The following is a 21,762-nucleotide window of genomic DNA, read 5'->3' on the forward strand; positions in this document are numbered from 1 at the left end:
GGAGTAATGGTACGCATGTGCTTCCTACCACTGTTTTTATCATGGATTAAACTATTGTACTGTTCACCGGTTGCAAAGGTGCTGATTAATGGGCATACGTCACAGCCATTTAGCATTACTAGGGGGATTCGACAGGGGTGCCCACTTTCCCCGTTGCTTTTTGGTATAGCAGTGGAACCATTGGCGGCTAAACTGCGACAGCACCAGAATGATAAGGCACTGCGATGTAATCTGCGCCAAATACTTATATTCCTTCATGCAGATGATATTACCCTTTGCATCCGAGACCCGCAGTACAATCTGAACCCAATCCTAAGAGAATTTATAGTTTTCAGGAAGTTGTCAGGAATCCAGATTAACTGGGAGAAATCCTGTATTTTCCCACTGACAACCGCAACTTCGCGCTTCCAGCTGGATTATCCCCTAGAGTGGCGTGAGGATGAACTGAAGTACCTAGGGATAAAGATTACCAGAGATAGAGAAGAATTTATGAGACTAAACTATGGAACAGCCATTACGCGTATAGCGGATTGTGTCACGTGCTGGATAGCCCTACCCCTCTCACTAGCAGGACGAGCATCCTTAATAAAAATGGTGATACGCCCACTGCTTCTCTACCTTTTTTTAAATATTCCATATCACCTGGGGGCCTGTTTCTTTAAGACGCTGAAGTGGGAATTGATACGTTTAGTTTGGGGAGGCAAACAACCGCGATTACAATAGAATGTACTAATTCGACCATATGTGCAGGGAGGGTTTGGTATACCGGATTTTGAACTGTATTACACGAGCACACAAGCACACTATGCATGGTTTTGGGTGGAACAACCACGTTATATGCCTCAGGTTGCGGCAGAACATTGGCTCGCACACCCCATTCCATTAGATGGTGTCTTATTTGGATGTATGACGTTACAACGCATTTTTTTACCACGCATGCTGTTACAACGCAGGTTTTACTACGCATACCATTACAACGCATAGCGCTTTGGGGTGCTGGATAGTGAATAGTTTAATTTACTATTCCAACTCCAGTCCCGGTGGACACTAGGGAAGGTGTTGGATAGTAAATTAAATCTGTTCCCTATCCTAGAGCGCCCCCCAGCGCAATGCGTTGTAATGGTTTTTGTTGTAAAACCTGCGTTGTAATAGCACTGCGTGGTAAAAGTTGCGTTGTAAAGGATGTTTATCGTCTTATTTGAACGAGTGGGGGTTAGAGACAGGCAATCATCGGTCCTCACTTCCACAGTAGTGGCATGGCAGCGAATAGGCCGAATGCTGGACGTCCCACTACTGTACTCGCCACTGTTGCCGCTCACTTACCATCCGAACATGCCCTTGCTTCAGGAGACTGTATTTCATAATTTCAAAAAGCGGACTCGGAGCCACACCTGGGAGACCTGTACCATAAGGGACAGTTCCGCACTGCTGACCATGTATTTCATGGCATACAACAGACAACGCTTGATGTTTTCTTGTTCATTAGACTCAGGCAGGGGGTTAGAGCAATTACACCAGACTACCCGGCAGAGCCACAAACGCTGCCATTACAAATGGTGCTGCAGGCGGACACGGCTAGACGCTTTGTATCATTAATATACAGAACAGTCCACACTCAAAGAGATGTGCCTACTGCGCCGTCACAAGTTAAGTGGGGAGAAGAGCTAGGATTCGCCCTAACTGATGATCAGTAGGAGTTCTGCTGTCTAAAGACAGAGCGGGCCTCTTCCAGTATCAGGCTTCATATCATACATTATACATTTCTACACAGACTGTATTACACGCCAGCCAAGATGTGTAAATATAAACTGAGAGACTCTGATAGATGCGATAGATGTGGCACAGAAGGTGCATACTTCCTGCACTTGGCGTGGGAGTGCCCAGAGGTGAGACTATATTGGGATCAAGTATTTCACGCCATAGAATTGATGATTAATACGAAGGTAGCCTTTAACCCGCTGACGGCGCATGTTGGGATTCGTCAAACCACTAAGGGCGGAGCATCGCAAGTTTGTAGCATTGGCATTACTGATGGCTAAAAGAAGGGTGGCCTGCCGATGGGGTAGGGGAAGGGCACCGAAATTTATGAATTGGATAAAGGACTTGATTATGTGTCAGGAGCGCCTTGCAACATATGCTGAACTGCTGCCAGTTTTAAACTGTAGGGGTTACATCCGTTTCGGGGGCCCGGTAGGACGTGCAATATTTTTTCAAAAAGGATTACCTGGCCACCAGTTTTGGAACTGCTAATTACTCATGCAGATTTGGAAATACCACGCATCACGTCATTGCATTTTACTTTCACAGTTGTATTGATTCAACTTGATTTCAAACATCCTTTCATTTTTTTTAAAGCATGAAAAGAATACACATTTCATTCATTTATACATTTCTCATGAATAAATGTTAATAAACACATAAAAAACTGGACAATTCAAAAACTTAAACATGACGACAATCAATTCAAATCTAACGATTAATTAAAACAATTACACCAGTCGGTGATTCAAACATAATTAATGTCATAGCGCTTACAGGCATTGCTTGAATCACCGACTGGTGTAATTGTTTGAATTAATCGTTAGATTTGAATTGATTGTCGTCATGTTTAAGTTTTTGAATTATCCAGTTTTTTATGTGTTTATTAACCTTTATTCATGAAGAATGTGTAAATGAATGAAATGTGTATTCTTTTCATGCTTTAAAAAAAATGAAAGGATTTTTGAAATCAAGTTGAATCAATACAACTGTGAAAGTAAAATGCAATGACGTGATGTGTTGTATTTCCAAATCTGCATGAGTAATTAGCAGTTCCAAAACTGGTGGCCAGGTAATCCTTTTTGAAAAGAAAAAAAGAACTGCTGCCAGTGGCATCGCGACCTAGAGATATTTGGGCTCGACTGACATGTTATTTGCTTACACACCCTAGAGCCTAGCACTCGACAGGGCAGACATGCCATGGGCGGTGTATTGAAGAGGCGCAGGATTGCTGGGTGGGAGGAGTGGGGGGGAAATCTATGGATATCACTAAGTAGAAGCATACACGGCAATACAGGTGGCTGGGCCTGAAAGAAGGGTTGATAGTGCGGCATACCTGTGGAGGACTGGGAACCTGAAAACGGAGGGGACGGTGAAATATGACATTGTTGTATGTTGAATAATGTTGTACCCGAGTACCCTACATGGCCATCCTTGATTGTCCCCTTGATGTATAATGACCGAGAGCTGAATGAGGACCCTAAAATGTGTTTTTGTGTATTGTGGAGAGACCCAAGATGTACTTAGATTTCATTATCGTGTTACTGTGTTTGAATTACTGTTAACAAAAATCAATTAACAGAAGTTAAAAAAAAAAGACATTTTGCACTAAAAAAGCACAAAGAAACCACTAATGTGTCAAACATCTACTGCTCTCATTCTGGTCATTCACTCTGTACCCTTGCTCAAGGGTCGTGTGGCATAATGGTATGATTTCACATAGCAATTATAGCACAAAATTGTTCAAAACTACGCCAGCATAATAGAAATTACATTATAGCAATGAATACTGTAGATGATACCCTTGCAAAAGGTTCATCATAACCCCCTTACACTTAGAGACGCTTCCATATTTTATACCTAAAATGGATGAAACTGAATTGAGGTTGTGTATTGATTAGAGGCATTTCAGTATCAACCCCGTCAGGAACTGATTTCTGATGCCTTATTCAAGTCCTCCTTTATCTGCTGAAGGCACCTGCACACAGCACATCAGACCTCAAAAGTGTCTTTAGTGTGCCTGTATACAGGTGAGGAGAGGAACATGGCCTTCTTTACAGAGCTGGCCATTATGATCTGGTTTGCACATAAAAAGACCTATCTTTTTATCTGCGGGGACTCCACACTCGTAAAGATACTACTCGTATATCGCTTTGTGAATAAAAACAAATGTGCCCCCCCTTGGCAGTGACCCATGAAGGACGGAGCCCTGTTTGAGGCCACCAAAGTCCCTTTCTGACAGCCTTTTCATGGCAGTGGGACTGCCATGAAAAGGCTGTGGGAAATGGACATCCTAATCCTATGGCGGTGCCTGCACAGGCACTGCCTCCATTGTAGGGATTAGTGTATGACCACCGCCCCCACGGGCTCCTTGAGTCTGTCGGAGGAGGCAGTCTGTCCCCCAGATCCCTGCTGTCCGAAACTCCTCATCGTAATGCAGCAGTCAGTCCGAAGGCCTGGATGTCGGTGGGACCCCCTCCCACCGACCGATAAGAAAGCAAACTCGGTACTATTGAAAAACAATGTTGAACTGCTAAAAGGCCATGTCCCGAACTATCCCACCCCATTATTGCATACGTTGTGTCCTTCTGCTAATAACTGCATATAAGTCGACCATGAATAATTTGATGACCACTCTGTAGAATGTAATTGTAGGAATCGCTTTAGTACTTTATTATTGTCCATTTGTAGGTCTTTTTAATTGGACAATCAGATGTAACAGCCAAAATTGTATTATTTTTCATGTAAAGGTTTTAATTAACTAAAGCATGAGATAAAAAAACTTTAATTTGATGATTGTTGCCGAGACATATAATACCTCCTGCATACCTGTATTTATTTATTTATTTTTAACATTTGTTAAGCGCAAACAATTGCCCGCAGGCATCTCGGCGCTGTACATTTGTTTGCTCTCCTGTGCTGCTCTGTTAAGTTATTAGAGATTAAATAACCAAGTTTTCAGTTTTTTCCTGAAAGAGATGAGGGTTTCGCAGGATCTTATGGATTGCGGGAGAGTGTTCCACAGCTTTGGGGCAGTGACCAAAAAGCGTCTGTCTCCCCAGTTGACCAGCTTGGTCCGGGGTACCACCAAGACATTCTGTGTTGTTGAGCGAAGTGTTCGTGAGGGGGCGTAAGGAACAAGGTTGTCTATAAAAAATTGGGGGGCTTGATGATGTAGTGATTTGTAGACAATACATAATGTTTTGAATTTAATTCTGTTCCTGACCGGGAGCCAGTGAAAACTTCTTAAGGTCTCAGCTATTGGCATGAATCTGGGAGTACCTGAAAGAAGTCTGGCTGCAGCGTTTTGGATTGTTTGCATCTTCTTAATGACCCTAACTTGGGCATTAGAAAAGAGTCCATTACAGTAATCCAATGCTGATAGGACCAGAGAGCTGACCAATGTTTTGCCTACATTATTTGGAAGGAACGGGAGAATCTTCCTTATCAAGCGTAGTTTAAAAAATGCTGTGCTCGCCGTTTGATTGGCATGGGCCATGAAATTTAATTTGTCGTCAAAAATGACGCCCAGATTTCTCACTTTTGTGGCTGGCTTTGGCACGTTTCCAAATGATGAAGGCCACCATGTTGGGGACCAGTTGGGACTGAGATGGCCAAAAGTGACCACCTCCGTTTTCTCAGAGTTTAGTTTCAAACAGTTTGCTGACATCCATTGTCCGATGGCCAGCATACCTGTCTTGAAACTTTCTGCTACTGTTTCCCCATCATGTCTAACTGCCAGAATCAGCTGGGTGTCATCAGCATATGAGGTAAGGTTCATCCCGTGCGCTTTGATGGTTTTTGCGAGGTCCGACACATAGATATTAAAAAGTGTCGGACTGAGGGATGAACCTTGTGGTACCCCACATGGCAGTGTTAACTCTGCGGACTTGAATTGGCCCAGAGTAACGGCCTGGGTTCTCTCCGCCAGAAAAGATGCTAAAAGATTTTTAGCTAGGCCTTGCACGCCCATCCTTGCGACACGGTTGACCAGAATCTTATGGTCAACCGTGTCGAAGGCGGCCGACAAATCCAAGAGCACCAATAGTGCTGCACCACCTTGGTCTCTAATTAATCGGATATCATCCGCAGCCTTAATAAGTGCTGTTTCCGTTCCATGAAACTTACGGAATCCGAATTGTGTTTCATCGAGCAGATGGTTTTGCTCGATGAATTCCGTAAGTTGGATATTCATGGCTTTTTCTACTATTTTAGCAAGGAGTGGTAGATTAGCTATGGGCCTAAAATTTTTCAATTCTGTTTTATCTAGGCCAGGTTTTTTTAAGAGAGGTTTTAATAGAGTTTTTTTTAAGTGACTAGGAAAGATGCCAGTTTGAAACATTAGGTTACATATTTTGGCTATAATTGGAATCACCATATCTATTAACGGGCGGAGGGTGTTCAGCCTGAAAGACACAATCAATCAATCAATCAATCATTTGTAAAGCACACTACATACCCGCGAGGGTCTCAAGGCGCTGGGGGGTGGGGGGGCACTACTGATCGAACAGCCAGGTCTTGAGTATCCTCCTGTCGGGCGATGTGTGCGAGCGGGCCATGTAAATGTTTATTAGTGTTGGACTGAGTGAGTATCCCTGGGGTACGTTGGGGTACACTGAGACTTCATCTCAGTATCCCATTTGACAGCATCCCTCCCAAAAAGTGGTCTTTCTCTCTGGTCTTCCCAGACAAAGCAGGGTTTTATTCCTTTTTCCCCTCAAAAATATTTGAGGTAGACAAACGCCCCATGTATTATGGTAATTAAAACCACACACCCACTAGGGTAAAATAATGTATACATGGGTAAATATTGTGCACAGTACAGAAGGGACAAGACCCAGGAAACAGACCCCACGAGGACATGGGAAACTAGTGCACTGCATAAGAATTTAAGTACCTGAAACAAAACCAAATTAGCAAACAAAAATCTGTCACTCCGGAGAGATCAAGATAGTGTACTTAAAAGGCGCGGGACACACGTCCACGCAACACACCTCGAGTGGAGGTCACTAGAAATGCACAAGACATTGGGAAATACCCCAAATACACCTCACGGAATCACTGTGTTCTTACACTGTAGCCCAGTTGTATTTTCTACTTGTTATCTATTCCTAAAATTTAGAGGGGGAAGTTTGAGTATTTTCACTCCTATTCTTCTCTGTCGTCTTGATTTCTCCTGATGTGAGTTGTCTCTTTGCTTACTTACCTGGCCAGTGGGTTTGCGGAGGGCTGCCATTGATGGTTTCTCTTTGTATTCTTTGTCCTTTCGTTTTGTTTTCTTCTTTGGAAAGGATGATGTGTGTTTATGTGTGTTTTCTCCTTTTAAAATGTTTTGTTCCTACCTGGATTCTTCCTTTTGTTTCTTTTGGAACGATAGAGGATATGTTCTATAATTCTTTCCTCTCCTCCTCTGCTCTTGCGTTCGTGTTCTGGTCACACCTTCTCGTGTGTTCTACTTTATCTTCTTTCCGCTCCACTTGCGTTCTTGTTCTTGTCACATCTTCACTTGTATTCTATTTTTCCTCTGGTTTTTCATTTTCCTTGTTCCTCTAATCTGCGTCCATTTCTTCGCCTTTCAACATTGTATTGTTTCTTATATGGACGTTCCTTTTTGTTTATTTTTGGAACAAGGGAGGATATGTAGTATCCTGGGTTGTGATGAATTTATGCTGTAATCGAAAAACAACGAGATCCCTGGCTTTACGTGATCACTGTCACCAATAACTGAGAGTTTTCCTAGTGGACCAGATATATTTTCAGGCAAACAGTAATATATGTTTATCAAATCTTGGACTATTTAGGCAAAATATAAACAGTTAGACCCACAAAATTATTTCTACACAGACGAAATTATCAATCAAACAATTTTTTGATCATATAAAAAATTTTTAAATTTTATTGTTCCACTCCCAAAATGGGTTACAATCTAACATTTAAAAAACCATCATGTAATATATGCATCAAAATTAATGTGTAAAACAGTAGTCAAAGTTAAAACAGTAGTCGACGCAGCGTTTCGGTGCTTTTTTTCTTTTGTCACCTTCTTCAGGACGTTTTAAAAAACAATTGACTCCAATAGCTCTGTTTTTTTATGAGCGATTGGTTGCAGAAGAATTACTTTCTGCGTAGTTTCAGCACATATTGATAGAAGCTCAGGCACCTCAGGTTTCCTTGAGCTCTTTCTTATTGCAACACTGTGCTCTTCTGATTACACGGAGGAGCCACCGTAAAGTAACGAGAAGTAATGTGGTTTTTATGGGTTATGAGCCTTTTTTGTTGATAAAGGTTCATTCATTCACAGTGCTTAACTCCTGCACGTTAGGTCTATAGAGGTTTCTTCATATTCTTTTGTGGAAGCCACTCTATGCTTTGAGTCGGATTTCGGCCTCCCTGCTCCTCCGTGTATGCGTCTTCTTGGGACTTCGAAATCCCAAGAAGACGCATACACGGAGGAGCAGGGAGGCCGAAATCCGACTCAAAGCATAGAGTGGCTTCCACAAAAGAATATGAAGAAACCTCTATAGACCTAACGTGCAGGAGTTAAGCACTGTGAATGAATGAACCTTTATCAACAAAAAAGGCTCATAACCCATAAAAACCACATTACTTCTCGTTACTTTACGGTGGCTCCTCCGTGTAATCAGAAGAGCACAGTGTTGCAATAAGAAAGAGCTCAAGGAAACCTGAGGTGCCTGAGCTTCTATCAATATGTGCTGAAACTACGCAGAAAGTAATTCTTCTGCAACCAATCGCTCATAAAAAAACAGAGCTATTGGAGTCAATTGTTTTTTAAAACGTCCTGAAGAAGGTGACAAAAGAAAAAAAGCACCGAAACGCTGCGTCGACTACTGTTTTAACTTTGACTACTGTTTTACACATTAATTTTGATGCATATATTACATGATGGTTTTTTAAATGTTAGATTGTAACCCATTTTGGGAGTGGAACAATAAAATTTAAAAAAATTTTATATGATCAAAAAATTGTTTGATTGATAATTTCGTCTGTGTAGAAATAATTTTGTGGGTCTAACTGTTTATATTTTGCCTAAATAGTCCAAGATTTGATAAACATATATTACTGTTTGCCTGAAAATATATCTGGTCCACTAGGAAAACTCTCAGTTATTGGTGACAGTGATCACGTAAAGCCAGGGATCTCGTTGTTTTTCGATTACTGCACCCCCTTCCCTGCTACAGATCACAGGGGTACCTCCCATTTTTTGGATATATGAATTTATGCTGTGCCAGTGGAACCCTGCCTGAGTGATGCAAGATGGAATGTTGGGAGTGGGAACTCACAGTTGGAGAAGGGCTGAGCGCCTAGCTGGGTGCTCCTGGTGGAGCTTTGTACTAGCTTATATCTACTGTACTACTAAGCTGTAACCAACCTGAATAAATCTACCTGAAATACTAAAAAAAAAAAAATATATGGAGGAAGAAGGGTCTAATGCACTTCGAACCTAGGTTTGCAACACAAAGCTGCAAACAATGCTTTAGAGATATTAGGAAGCACAAAAGAATGATGCAAAATTTAAATTTCACCAGCATGGCACTGTAAAAATTCAATGTGCAGAAGGCCTTTGCAGCTGTAAACATCGTGAACTTGCTAGAGAGGATGGGTTGAAACATCTCTTTCTAGCTAAAGCAATATGGGCAAAAGTGGCGATGTGGCAAAGACAAACACGCTGTTTATATGAACATAATGAAGCAGGAAGACTTGCATTATTCTGAGAACCGAAATCTAGGCCTAGTAACAGCATGCTAAGAGAACCAGCTTCTCAGTGCTCTGTAATGTACAGACATGGACCATGTTAGCATGCATTAAGAGCTATAGTGCATGCTACAGTTTTCAAACATATGGAAAAGGATGTCTGCATAGAACAGTGGGTCTCCCATTAGTTTAAAAACTGAGACACTGAGTAGACTTTGGAGTGCACATCTAAGATAGGCAGCTTTTAGGCCTGTGTGTAGTTTGCAGAGTTTTACTCCACGGAACTCCATACAGTGACAGAAAAACTCAACCACGCTCATCGGAGTTCCGCCAACGGCAGAGTATTTTAAGTCGCGCTGCTCCCACTGATTTTAACCGGCGGGAGTTTATCCTGCACTGTAAAATCAGTGCAAACGGCACTCTGCATCACACCGTAGAGTGCTGCTGCTTTCTGCTACTCGAGTAGACATTCTACTCAAGCGGCAGCTTCCTCAACACGAGTGGCAGATTTCTCAATGCGTGCAGTCGCGACCTACCGCAACCACCCACATTAAGAAATTTCGCCGTGAGGAGTTCCTGCGTGATTTTTGTCTCGCAAGTGCTCGCCAACTTACAGTTGGTGAGCAACGTGAGAGAAAAACCTCTGCTCTGCATCGCTTCGACAAGTTTTGCTGCGCTCTAGACGGAGCGTGAAGTGGGCAAAACTCTGAAAACTCCGCCATTGGAGCAGAATTCTTCGTCCACACCTAACTTTAGAGCACTAGCCTGGACAAGGTATTTAAGTTTAAGGTATGTAATGTTAAATAAGTATGTGGTTTCAATTTCTAGTGTGAGGTTACAAACAAAACAGTGTAATGTCAAGGGTAGATGTATCTATATTATTAAGCCTGCCATGACATTCCCCATTAGGACTTCATAGATAACACAGCAAGAAAACAGAACATGTCAACCCTTTGGGTAGTGTAATATATCAGGAATCACCAAGGATCATAGAAAACGCTAACAGATTTGTTGTGATACCTGTAGATGCCACTGATGATGAAGTACAAGGTAATGAAGATGAGAAACTCGCGATACAGAAGCTTGTAGATACTGCCTTTCCACTGGATTAGCAACCGAGAGAAGGTCCCCAGGCGGGCATCTGCAACCTGGCTAGTGTATGTCACCGTCATGGCAAGACCTGCAGTAAAAAGAGAACCCAAAGAGAGAACAGGTGAAAATCTCAAAGCCTGCCACTTAATCTGTGCAAAGAAACATTGCTCAGCCCAGGATCTTGTTAGAGGGCACTTATCAGAAGTACATGAAAAAGACAAAGAGCAAGTGAAGCATTCAAAGTGGGCAGGAATCCTCTACTGGTATTTGGACAGAGAGATCATATTTCTGCACATATCATATTCCACTGCTCACTGGATTTTGATCAGGAAAATAACTCACTTTAACACCTTCCAAGAAAACAAAGAGGGTTAGTCGTTTTCAAACACTCTACACAATCAGCGCTGGAGCAGAGTCCTTAGGCAGGGATGTCATCTTTCTGCAGACTTCCTGTTCCATCAATGGCTCTTCGTATGGGGAAATAACTCTATCCAACAGTTCCCAAAAAACCCAAGGTCGTCAGTCGTTTCCATGCAGGCTGCAAAATCAGAGCTGAAACAAAAATGGTAAACAGAGGATTAATTACATTTCCTGAAATGATGGATACCGAGTGGTGGAAGGTGAGTCGCATGCCAAGTGAGCCTCTGAAGGCCAGTAGGTCTGCAGCAACTATGAACAAGTTAGGTACTGCTCCTCCAGCCATTTTGTCTGTCTGTCTAAAACTCTTCTTACCTCACTAAAGGAAAGTCTGACTAATAATATGTGTACCAAAGATAATAGAAAAAGGGAGGTGGGTAAGGAGCAAGGAGAGAAAGAGAGAGAGCGAGAGAGAGAGATCGATAGAGAGCTATTAACAGAGAGGGAGAGAAATTGAGACAGAGAGAGTAGAGAGATAGGGAAACAGAGATAGAAGATTGCTTGGCTGAGGGATATGTGTATTGGTGTGAGCATATACATCCCGAACACTCCTCTGTTTAACCACTTGGATGCTAAGCCTATTTGTTGATTCCCATGTAATTTCCATTGAAACCAATGGAAACTCCATGACGAGCTGGGCTCGTCATGAGCGTCGAAGGGGTTAATGCCATTTAATTTTCTTCAAACAATGACAATGATCGTTAGTGTTCCAAGAAATCATTGAAAATACTGCATTGATATCAGAGCTTGAAAGCCTAGTTTTCTGGTTGTTGCAGATTCACTGCCTTAGAGTATTCCCCATAAGAGGATTTCAAAATGAATACAGGTGCCTGGTTTAACTCATTAGAAATGAGAGCATGTGGTGCACATGTCTAACCCACTGTACTTCAGAGCTCACCTAAATCATACTCAATAGAGGTACATTTTCAGAGCCTCAAGTAGTTGTATGCATTGGATGCCTCTGATCAGTCAAGGCCCTGGAATGTAGAGCTCCCTCCTCCTATATCCTAGCAGTAACTGAGAAGCACTCTCCTCGGGATCTCCGTCTGCATGCATCCTAGAACTAAATGGGAACACTGCACTCAGGATCTCCATCCACCTGTACCTATAAAGAATTGGGAACACTGTACTTGGGGTCTCCAAAAACCTGAATCCGACCAATAACTGAAACCAATGCTTCTCCATCCACCTATATATCCTTTAATAACTGATAAACAATATACCTGGGATCTCCAAACAACTGTGTCATATCAACAACTGAGAAACAATGTACTGGGGATCTCTGCCCACGTGCATCCTATCAACAAACCAAAACACCGTACATGGGATCTCCAAAAACCTGCATCCTATTTATAAGAGAGAAAGATGGTACCCATGCCTCCATCCACCTATACCCTGCCAATACATAGGAACACTGTACGTGGGGTCTCCAAAAACCTGTAAATGACCAAAAACTAAACACAATGGATCTCCCTCCACCAATATCCTTTCAATAACTAAGAAACAATATACCTGGTCTCTCCGAGCAACTCTAACCAATCAGCAACTGAGAAACAAGGTACTCAGGATCTCGTCCCACATGTTCCCTATCAATAAACAATAAAACTGTACTTGGGATCTCCAAGAACCTGCATCTTATTTATAACAGAGAAAGATGGTACCCATGCTCTCCACCCACCTATACCCTTTCAATAATTGCAAAATATACCTGGGATCTCCAAAGACATGTATCCTGTTAATAACTGAGAAGTAGTTTACTCAGGTCCTTCATTCACCTAAAGCATATCAATAAGTAACAAACATCGTACTCTGGATCTCCACTGAACTGCATTCTATAAATAAGTAGAAGTAAGTTGCATTGCCATAGTTCACTGTCCTGCTGTTCCTGTTATCTTTATTGCCAGTGCTCTTTTCTATCAGTACCTGCATTCAACTGTATGAAATCTGTAAACTTTATTATCAACATCTACATGATACCAAAGTCGTTATCCAAAAGTATAGTCTCAATAGCTGAGAGGTCCTGAGGCATAGGTTTACAACCCTGTATCTACTTGTATGTACTAGTCAACTGAGACACTCTTTTCTTTCTTTCTTTCTTTATTTAAAGTTTTGTGTAGCAAGAACATGACCCAGAAGGGTATCAGAGCGCTTTACATACGGTTTAAGTAGACAAAGGAACAGCTAGGGAGGAGAAATCAGGGAGACAGTGGGACAAAATACAGCAGGTGCAAGATGAAATTGAGGAGGACAAACGAGGCAGGTTGGGAGAGACCGACACGTAGGGCAATAAACAACAGGAACAAGCGAGACAGTATACAGTAACGTAGCGGCATGAGGAGCGCTTTGGCGCTCTTTCCCTCAGCCCTGTTAATGACTGGGGCACTCTGCTCTATAGTTTCACCATTGTGAGAAAATACAACACTCCACCACAACCACCAACATTTTATCGTTTTCATGAACAAGTTCCACTTCATTGTAAGCTGTCCTCGGTCATAGAAGCAGTCTCTGCCATGCTTATCATATGGATTTATAGCTTCATTTGGGCTGGTCCCATCTTACAAGAAAATGTTTTCTGCATCAACAAAGACTGGCCAAGAGCTCTATCACCGTTATGTCTTCAAATGAGTGGGTTAGTATGTTGTGATCCTGATATACTATAAAATAGACCGATATAAAAAATAAAGAAGCTATTGCTACATCACTCATACTTATGAATAACCACTTTCTCGATACTACAATGCCTTGTGAGTATCCACTTCGTATTTCCCTCCAGAACAGAAGATTAAGTGATCCTGGAACAGAAATTACCCAAAAATGGGGTGGTGTTTAATTCTTAGTTTCTATGACATCCAAAGGTGTGTGACTGGCAGAGAGCATGGTTATGAGTGCTTCTCGGTTTGGAAGTCGAGTCATACTTGTGTCCCTCTTAAAACACCATACCTAAAACAATGCCTTTTTCTCACTGGTAATGATAATCATCCCATCTCTGTAGACTAAACCTGTTCCTTAACAGGCCAAGGGATGACCTGCAGGTGCAGACCCCAGATAAAGCTGTTCTTATGGGCTTCCTAGGGACTAGGTCTGTCTGTTCTATTTCTCCTTCAATATGCTGGGCTCTAAGTGGACACGAAATATTGTCTAAGTCTGCAAGAGTGCACAAGTAATGCCTTATTTAGGGTTTGACAGATGGGAAACTATCACAAATAAGTTGGATGTTCCGTCAGCCATATTACCAGTGCCTTATGACCTAAGGCACTTGTAATATGGTGTACGAGATATTCGTAACGTTTTGATGAAGTATCCCATCTGCCAAACTCTAAATTAGACTCTTCAACTCAAAGATGATCAGGAGGATTCTCCACTGACTGACCTGTGGTGTAGCTGCCGGCTTCACCTTGGCTGGCGTCAATGGGCTAAAGGTGAGCGTAACTAAGTGAGTCTACCACTCATCTCAGATTTGCACGCTAAGTATCACAGTTAAGCAAACAAGACACAGGCTAATTTCCTGCCCTTTCAATTGCCAGAATGGAGCTGGGTATAACTGCAGGATCCCAATGTCTGAAGGTGTCTGAGTAGAAATGGAGGAACTGACTGACCTGTTCTATTCCGGGGCTGAGATATCATTACCATTTTTGCCAGGTTCCTGATGCTGCTATAGCTATCACACTTGAGGTTCCGTGACGATTTTACTCGTGTTTGTAACATTGTCGTAAATACATAATTTTGGTATCAGTGAACCGCAAATGATCCATTTAGTATATCCTGGTGTTTTCGCTATGCTACGAGCAAGAGCACTCCTGTTACAAACACATTTCTGTTCTACCCATGGCATCCATCTTAGACACGGAAGCCATTTTGTATTCTTTGCCCTCACATAGTCAATGGACACGCAATGACCTCTTTTCATTTAAGGACACGTAGGCTTTAGCCGGCGATTCACCTTGCTAGTGACACGTGCACCTCAGGCCAGCAACGCTGTAGCAGCATGACTCGGCAAGAACTGCCTCCCCAGCCTGAGGCCAGTCCTGCTATACTGGTTCTTGTGTTCGTTGGCCTGATCATGATTAGGCGGCCGAAACTGGTAACCGTGCCCATTTACGACCCTCAAACATCTCTTATCCTGTCTTTCTCTCTTCTACACCTGGCTCTGCTCCTTTCCTTCTGGGCCTTTATTAGGGGGAGGTAACGAAATTTACGATGAGGCGGTCCGGGTCTTGAATGAGAAATTGACATGGGATTATGATGGAATAGTGGGAACCCCTCATTCGTAATGTTTTGACATCAGATACTGTTGACGATTCCTGTGCAACGCCAAATATTTATTGTTTAAGACACGAATGTTTAGAACTGTGGTAACATGTAAAGAATTTGCCCCGAGCAGAATATTTAGTATATAAGGAACAACCCTCTTTGTACAAATTGAACAGGCTCCTAGACACTGCCCGTGTGCAGTTTCTGTGACTTCTGTGTCCCTGCAGTAATAAACCTTTGGTCTTTGACGCCACCATCGAGAAGCCTGTGTTTCTGTTTGTTTGTGCACCGAGACAGGTTGAACTCCGGGGTCTTCGGGTGTTTTCCCTGACACCTCTGGACGGAACCAAAAAGTCCAGAACTCCAATTGGCGCCCAACGTGGGGCGACGTCATTCGGTACCGGTCCAAAAGCCTGAAGAGTTCGAGGAGCTTCGTGTGAAGATTTCAGAGGGAGGCGCCCCACTTCATCGATCCCGGCATATCGCAAAAGTGGCCCCGACGTTCTCTTCCGCGAGGGTTCCCGTTCAGACGGCTGCAGTGGTCCGTTGCCTTGACCGTCGCCCTGTCTTGGACCCGAGGTGCAGTCCTTAGTACGGCGAGACGTGACGGGTTTCTCCTTGGTGACGTCTTCAGTACCTCAGTTAAGTATTTTGTGAGGGTTGCTCCTGTTTGGATAATCCTTTTAGTTCTCAGTTCAGTTCAGTTCTGTAAGATTATCACTGGTTATTCTGGTTACGATAATCATTCTGTTCAGTTCAGGTATCGATACGTTTATCAGTTCTGGTAGGCCTAAGTTCTTGGTTCGAGTGCGCATCTTTTCTGTTTGTGTCTTGTTTGTTTTGTGTTCCGGATTATAAAATGGTAAGTCGGAAAAATTGTATGTTGTCTTGTTTCAGTTGCAACAGTGATTCCCAGTTGGAGGACTCGTGTTTGGTTCCTCCGATTGGAACTCCCCTTTATGATCTATATTGCAAATTTGGTGTGGGCCCTATCTCTTATAACGAGGTATGGATCCGCTTCACAGAGAAAGATGGTGTCCTTAGTTGGCCACTACATGGTAGTTTTGAACCTGAAGTTCTCGATAATCTAGAAAGAAGGTTGTTTAAGAAGAAAGCCCGGCCGGCAATGTTTGATTCTTTCCGTTATTGGCGAAAAGAATCTAAACAGAGAGAAATTAAAAAGTTGAAGAAAGAACAGAAAGAGCAAGAGTTGACTTTAGAACAGTCTGCTAGGCAGCTGCAACTCAACGAGTCTGAGAAAGCGATGGAGGTGGCCAATAGAGAACGTAATTTAGCGATAGACAAGTGCTATCCTGCTTTACCATCGAGTACGGCTAAGATAGTAGAGGACCCTGAAAAGGATCCCCTGTTGTCTTACTTGTTACGATCACCCCCACCGTATGCACAGGGTGCTACGGCTCCACCTATACCGAATGTTCAATTACCGGTTGCTGGACAACACGGTGTCCCTGTTCCCGCTCCCCTGAATCAAGTTCCTGTACCTCCTGTGGTCAATATTAATGTTCCTTCGACAACCCCTCTTCTAGGGTTGCCGGCTTCTTTACCTATGCCTGTGTCGCTCACACCTGCTAGTTCACAAGCTATTTTTCCTGCTACTCCTACTGCTCCTAATCTATCTGTTCCAACTGCTACTCTATTTACTGCCTCTGCTAATATTATGACTCCACTTTCTGTTCGTCGGAGAATCACTGATTCTGTCTCTAATATTCTATCTCCCTTCTATAAAACTCTGATTAAGACTCCTACCTCTGACTCTGTACAGAGGCGTAGTCAGCTTCCCAGTACTGAAGAAAGAGGAATATTAGATTCCACTGCTCTTAGATGGGTTTCGAAAGTTGGAAGATATAATGTACAAAATGTATTAGATACATTTATGCAATGGAATGAACCGACACAACGATATGTGTTCGATGAAATGTGTTTCCTTCTACGTGAGGAATTGGAAGAGGATGACCCTGAATCAAATCTAGGAGAATTAATTAATGTTCAGAAAGAGTTTGCTGCAGGTATGATAGTCGGTCAAAATATAAAAGAAGCGATGGAACTGGTTCTAAGTTATAGGACCGACTCATCCCTTCGTTCACCGAGAGAGTTAGAGAAACGCAGTACGAAACAAAATCGTCAATACCCAATGAGAGAGGTTCCACCAATTTGGCGTGAAGCTGTGCAAGCTAATGCAAACCTTGGTATTGCAGCCGCTCTGGCCCAATTCCAGAGAGTATGGATACATATTCCATGGAAGCGAGCTGAAGTATTAGCAGTGAAACAGGCCTTGCCAGATCCGCGTAAAAATCCTGCAGGGTACTACAAAGAGTTGGCTCAAATAGTTGACGCTTGTGTATTGAATCTTGCTGACATAGATCTGCTATTTGGTAATGTAGTACCGCAACCAATTTGGGCTAAAATTCGTAAAGAGAATCATCCAGTTGCCCTAGGTGGTGACTGGGCAGCTATAATTGCAGCGGATGGTCAACAAATAGGTGGTTCTAAACCAGAACCCCTAATTGCTAATTTGCCTGGTAGGATAATCGATTTAATGAAAACCTTGATGCCAGCATTACGCGTTAACTGGGACAAATTGTCCGCGTGCAAACAGAAGAAAGACGAAAGCGTCTCCGACTTTTTCACAAGATTCGAGGAGACTTTCGTGGATCATAGTGGTCAGGATATGAGCACAGAAGGAGGCCAGAGATTATTTGTTGATAAATTTGTGCACAATCTGTTGCCAGAACTTAGTGGTAAATTAAAGAATTCTGAAAGTGCGTGGGCTGTCTCTACGACTGCGCAAATACTTGCGACTGCCCAGTACTATGAAAATAGGGATAAAGAAGAGAAGGAAAAATCAGATAAAAAGACGAAAGATTTAAAAACTAAAGTACTTTTACAGCAAGCTTATCCGCCTCGCACTAATCAGACTAATATGCAGCAAGGGTCATATCAAAGAACGGAATATAATTTTCAAAGGCCACAATACCAATGGAATCAATGTGCTTATTGCAAAGTGGAAGGTCATTACAAAAATGAGTGTCCAGTTCGGGCACAAAATAATGCTGCGGCAGCTCAGAGAGGTCGTGGTAGTTCCATGCAAAACTCTAGAGGTCGAGGACGAGGTGCTATGCCTCCGCAGACGAGTGATCGCCCTTCTAATTATTTCGACCAACGAAATGGACAATCTGCCCAACAGAATAGGTCTCCACAATATCATGTTGAAGACTATTATGAAGCTAGTGAGGAAGTTCAGCAAAGTGAGTACTAGGACAGCCATGGACAAAGAAAGGGAGTAGTATCAGTTCCAGTAGATCAGAGTGGGCCTTATGTCGCAGTAGCAACATCAGGTATAGTCGAACCGTTTCTGTTGGATACTGGTGCAGCAAAAAGTTCTATCATACATGCGAAACTCCCTGGCGCACCTTTGTCTGGCTCAACAAACGTTTCAGTAGGTTTTTCGGGCGCCCCTGTTCATAACCCTGTTTCTGGTCCTTTGTCTATTTCTGTTGGACCCTGTCAATTGAAAGCACCCCAGATTTTGACGACAGGTTGTAACGAAAATCTGCTTGGTTTAGACTTGTTAAAACGCCTGTACGCGACATTGTACTGTTCTCCAGCAGGAGTACAGCTTACGTTGGGTAAAAGAATAATCTCTCCGATGTACTTGTCGATGGATGCGCTCCCACCAGAGCTGCGTTCACTCCCTGATACTCTTTGGGCGACTGGTCCTAATGATGTAGGTCTATTGGAAATTCCACCCTATGTAGTAACTTTGAAAGCAAATGTCAAACTTCCACGAATTCCACAATACAGAATGTCTAGTGAAGGTGAGCGTGCGCTCCTACTGATAGTGCATGATCTGATTGAGAAAGACGTTATAGAAGAAACTAGAGGTAATGTCTGTAATAGTCCTGTACTGCCTATTTTGAAACGAACTGACCCTACAAAACCTCCAGTATATAGGTTTGTAATTGATCTCAGAGAGGTTAATAAAATTGTGATTCCACAGTTTCCTGTGGTTCCAGACATTACTGCATTGTTAACGTTGATTCCTGCTACAGCAGCATGGTTTTCGGTTGTCGACTTGAAAAATGCCTTTTTCAGCATTCCGATAGCCGAAGAAAGCAGAGATATCTTCGGTTTCTCTCTAGGAGGACGAAGCTTCAGGTTTAAACGCGCTCCACAAGGCTATTGTGAAAGCCCATCCATTTACAGTCAAGCATTAAAAAGCCAGTTAGATTCCTTCGTACTTCCTCTTGGTTCTGCTTTAGTACAATATGTCGATGATCTTCTAGTGGCTGCTGATGACAAGGAAACTTGCAAAACAGCTACGATTTCTTTATTGCATCATTTGTCAAATTTGAATCACAAGGTGTCACCTTCAAAAATGCAATACTGCTGCCAAGAAGTGACCTACCTAGGTCATCTCTTGTCAAAGGAGGGGAGGAAGTTGACCCCAGAGAGAATAAAAGCAATTACACAGATGAATGTTCCTAGCACGCAGAGAGAAGTACGTGCCTTTTTAGGTATTACCTCATATTGTAGGCAATGGATCCCAAATTTTTCTCTTTTAGCAAAACCATTGGTAGCCTTGACTGGGAAAGGTGTTCCGAGTCCGGTACCATGGTCTGCAGAATGTCAACAGAGTTTTTCTGAATTGCGAAATGCACTGTGTTCAGCACCTGTATTGGGTACACCCGACTACAGTAAGCCATTCACGCTCTATGTCCACGAGAGAGAAGGTTGTGCATTGAGTGTGTTGACGCAGAAATTTGGTGATAAACAACGCCCTTGTGCGTATTTTTCATCAACATTAGATCCAGTAGCTAGAGCGTTGCCTAGTTGCTTGAGAGCTACAGCCGCAGCTGCAGCTTCCATTCGACAATCTGCTGGTTTAGTAATGAACAACATGCTAGTGGTTATGGTTCCTCATGCGGTGGATACACTCATGAACCGAACCAAGACGCAACACCTTACCAGTGCTAGATTATCAGGTTATGAACTGACACTGTTAGCTAGTCATATTCAGATCAAAAGATGCAATGTATTGAATCCAGCAACATTGTTGCCGACTAGCCAAGAGTCGAGTGATTCCGAACCACACGACTGTTATTTCAAAACTGAGGAAGAAACAAAAGGACGAATTGATCTAAGAGACACTCCGTTATCAGATCCAGATGGCACGTTGTATGTTGACGGGTCTTGCTTCAAATTAGAGAATGGTGATGTGACTGCTGCTTATGCAGTAACGACTTTGAGTACGATTGTGGAGACTGCAAGAGTGAGTCAGAATTCTGCCCAGGCTGCAGAATTGATCGCGCTAACAAGAGCGTGCGTTTTAGCTAAGGGAAAGAGAGTGAATGTGTTCACAGATAGCCAGTACGCGTTCGGCGTGGCCCATAGTTTTGGCCGTTTGTGGAAAGAGAGAGGTTTCATTACGTCCCATGGGACTAAGATTCAACATGGTCAGCTAGTTAATGACTTGTTGGAATCTCTAACCTTGCCGACTGAAGTTGCGATTGTGAAATGCAGTGCTCATAAAGCAATTACGGATGATGTTGGTCGTGGGAATGCTTTTGCTGATGAGACTGCAAAACAGACAGCTAGAAATATGATGAGTATAATGTATGTTGCAACGTCTGCAAGATGGATTTCTGAGTCTGGAATGTGTGAGGACACAGTGGAAAGCGTGAAGGAAATTCAGAAAGAGGCGACTGAGGAGGAAAAACTTGCATGGAGAGAGAGCACGGGTAAATTGGACTCGAGTGGGTGTTGGATTGACTTGTCGGAACAACAGCGTTGGATGTTGCCTGATGCGTATGTGCTTGCAGTAGTGACGATGGCACATGGAACAGCGCACATCAGTTCAAAAGGGATTTGTAAGATGTTGGCTCCGGTCTGGAAGAATGATGGGATTAGTAAGTGTGCAGAGAGAGTGGTGAGAAATTGTATGGTATGCTTGATGCATAATCCTGGCAAGGGAATCCCCACACCTGCAGGTCATTTCGCTCCTCCTTCCTGCCCCTTTGAAGTGATCCAGCTAGACTTCATTCACATGGATCGTTGTAATAACCTAAAGTACGTCCTAGTGGTAGTTTGTGCTTTCTCCAGATGGATCGAAGCATACCCGCTAAAGGACAATACTGCCTTATCCACTGCCAAAATTCTTCTTAAAGAATACTTCCCCAGATACGGAATGCCACGGATTGTATGGTCAGATAACGGAAGTGAGTTCGTAGGGAAAGTTATGCAGAGTGTGTGTGCCGGCCTAGGGATTAGACAGAAGTTTCATAGTGCGAATCATCCCCAGTCCGCGGGTTTAGTCGAGGGTTACAATGGCACCCTTAAACTGAAACTTGCTAAGATACAAGCATCCACGGATTTGTCCTGGCCAGACGCATTGCCTTTGGCTTTGCTATCAACAAGAGCAACTGTACATTCTAGAGTAGGGCTTAGTCCTTATGAAATAGTTTTTGGTCGTCCTGCAAATGTTTGGGGGGTACCTAGACCAAAAGAATTCAA

General features: G+C 42.9%; 1 protein-coding gene across 1 annotated transcript in view; it reads right to left on the reverse strand.

The window, feature by feature from the left end:
• LOC144824805 (bestrophin-1-like) overlaps positions 1–11,041 on the reverse strand; it is a 319,634-nt gene extending 308,593 nt beyond the window's left edge. Inside the window, exons 1-2 of the mRNA XM_078683807.1 lie at positions 10,906–11,041; positions 10,492–10,651 (exon numbers count right to left, since the gene is read on the reverse strand). Coding sequence (XP_078539933.1) covers positions 10,492–10,643 — 152 coding nt within the window. The 5' untranslated portion in view covers positions 10,644–10,651; positions 10,906–11,041. The remainder of the gene's footprint in view (positions 1–10,491; positions 10,652–10,905) is intronic.
• Positions 11,042–21,762: the final 10,721 nt, after the last annotated feature.

This window comes from Lissotriton helveticus, chromosome 3_1 (assembly GCF_964261635.1).
Source record: "Lissotriton helveticus chromosome 3_1, aLisHel1.1, whole genome shotgun sequence".
NCBI lineage: Eukaryota > Metazoa > Chordata > Amphibia > Caudata > Salamandridae > Lissotriton > Lissotriton helveticus.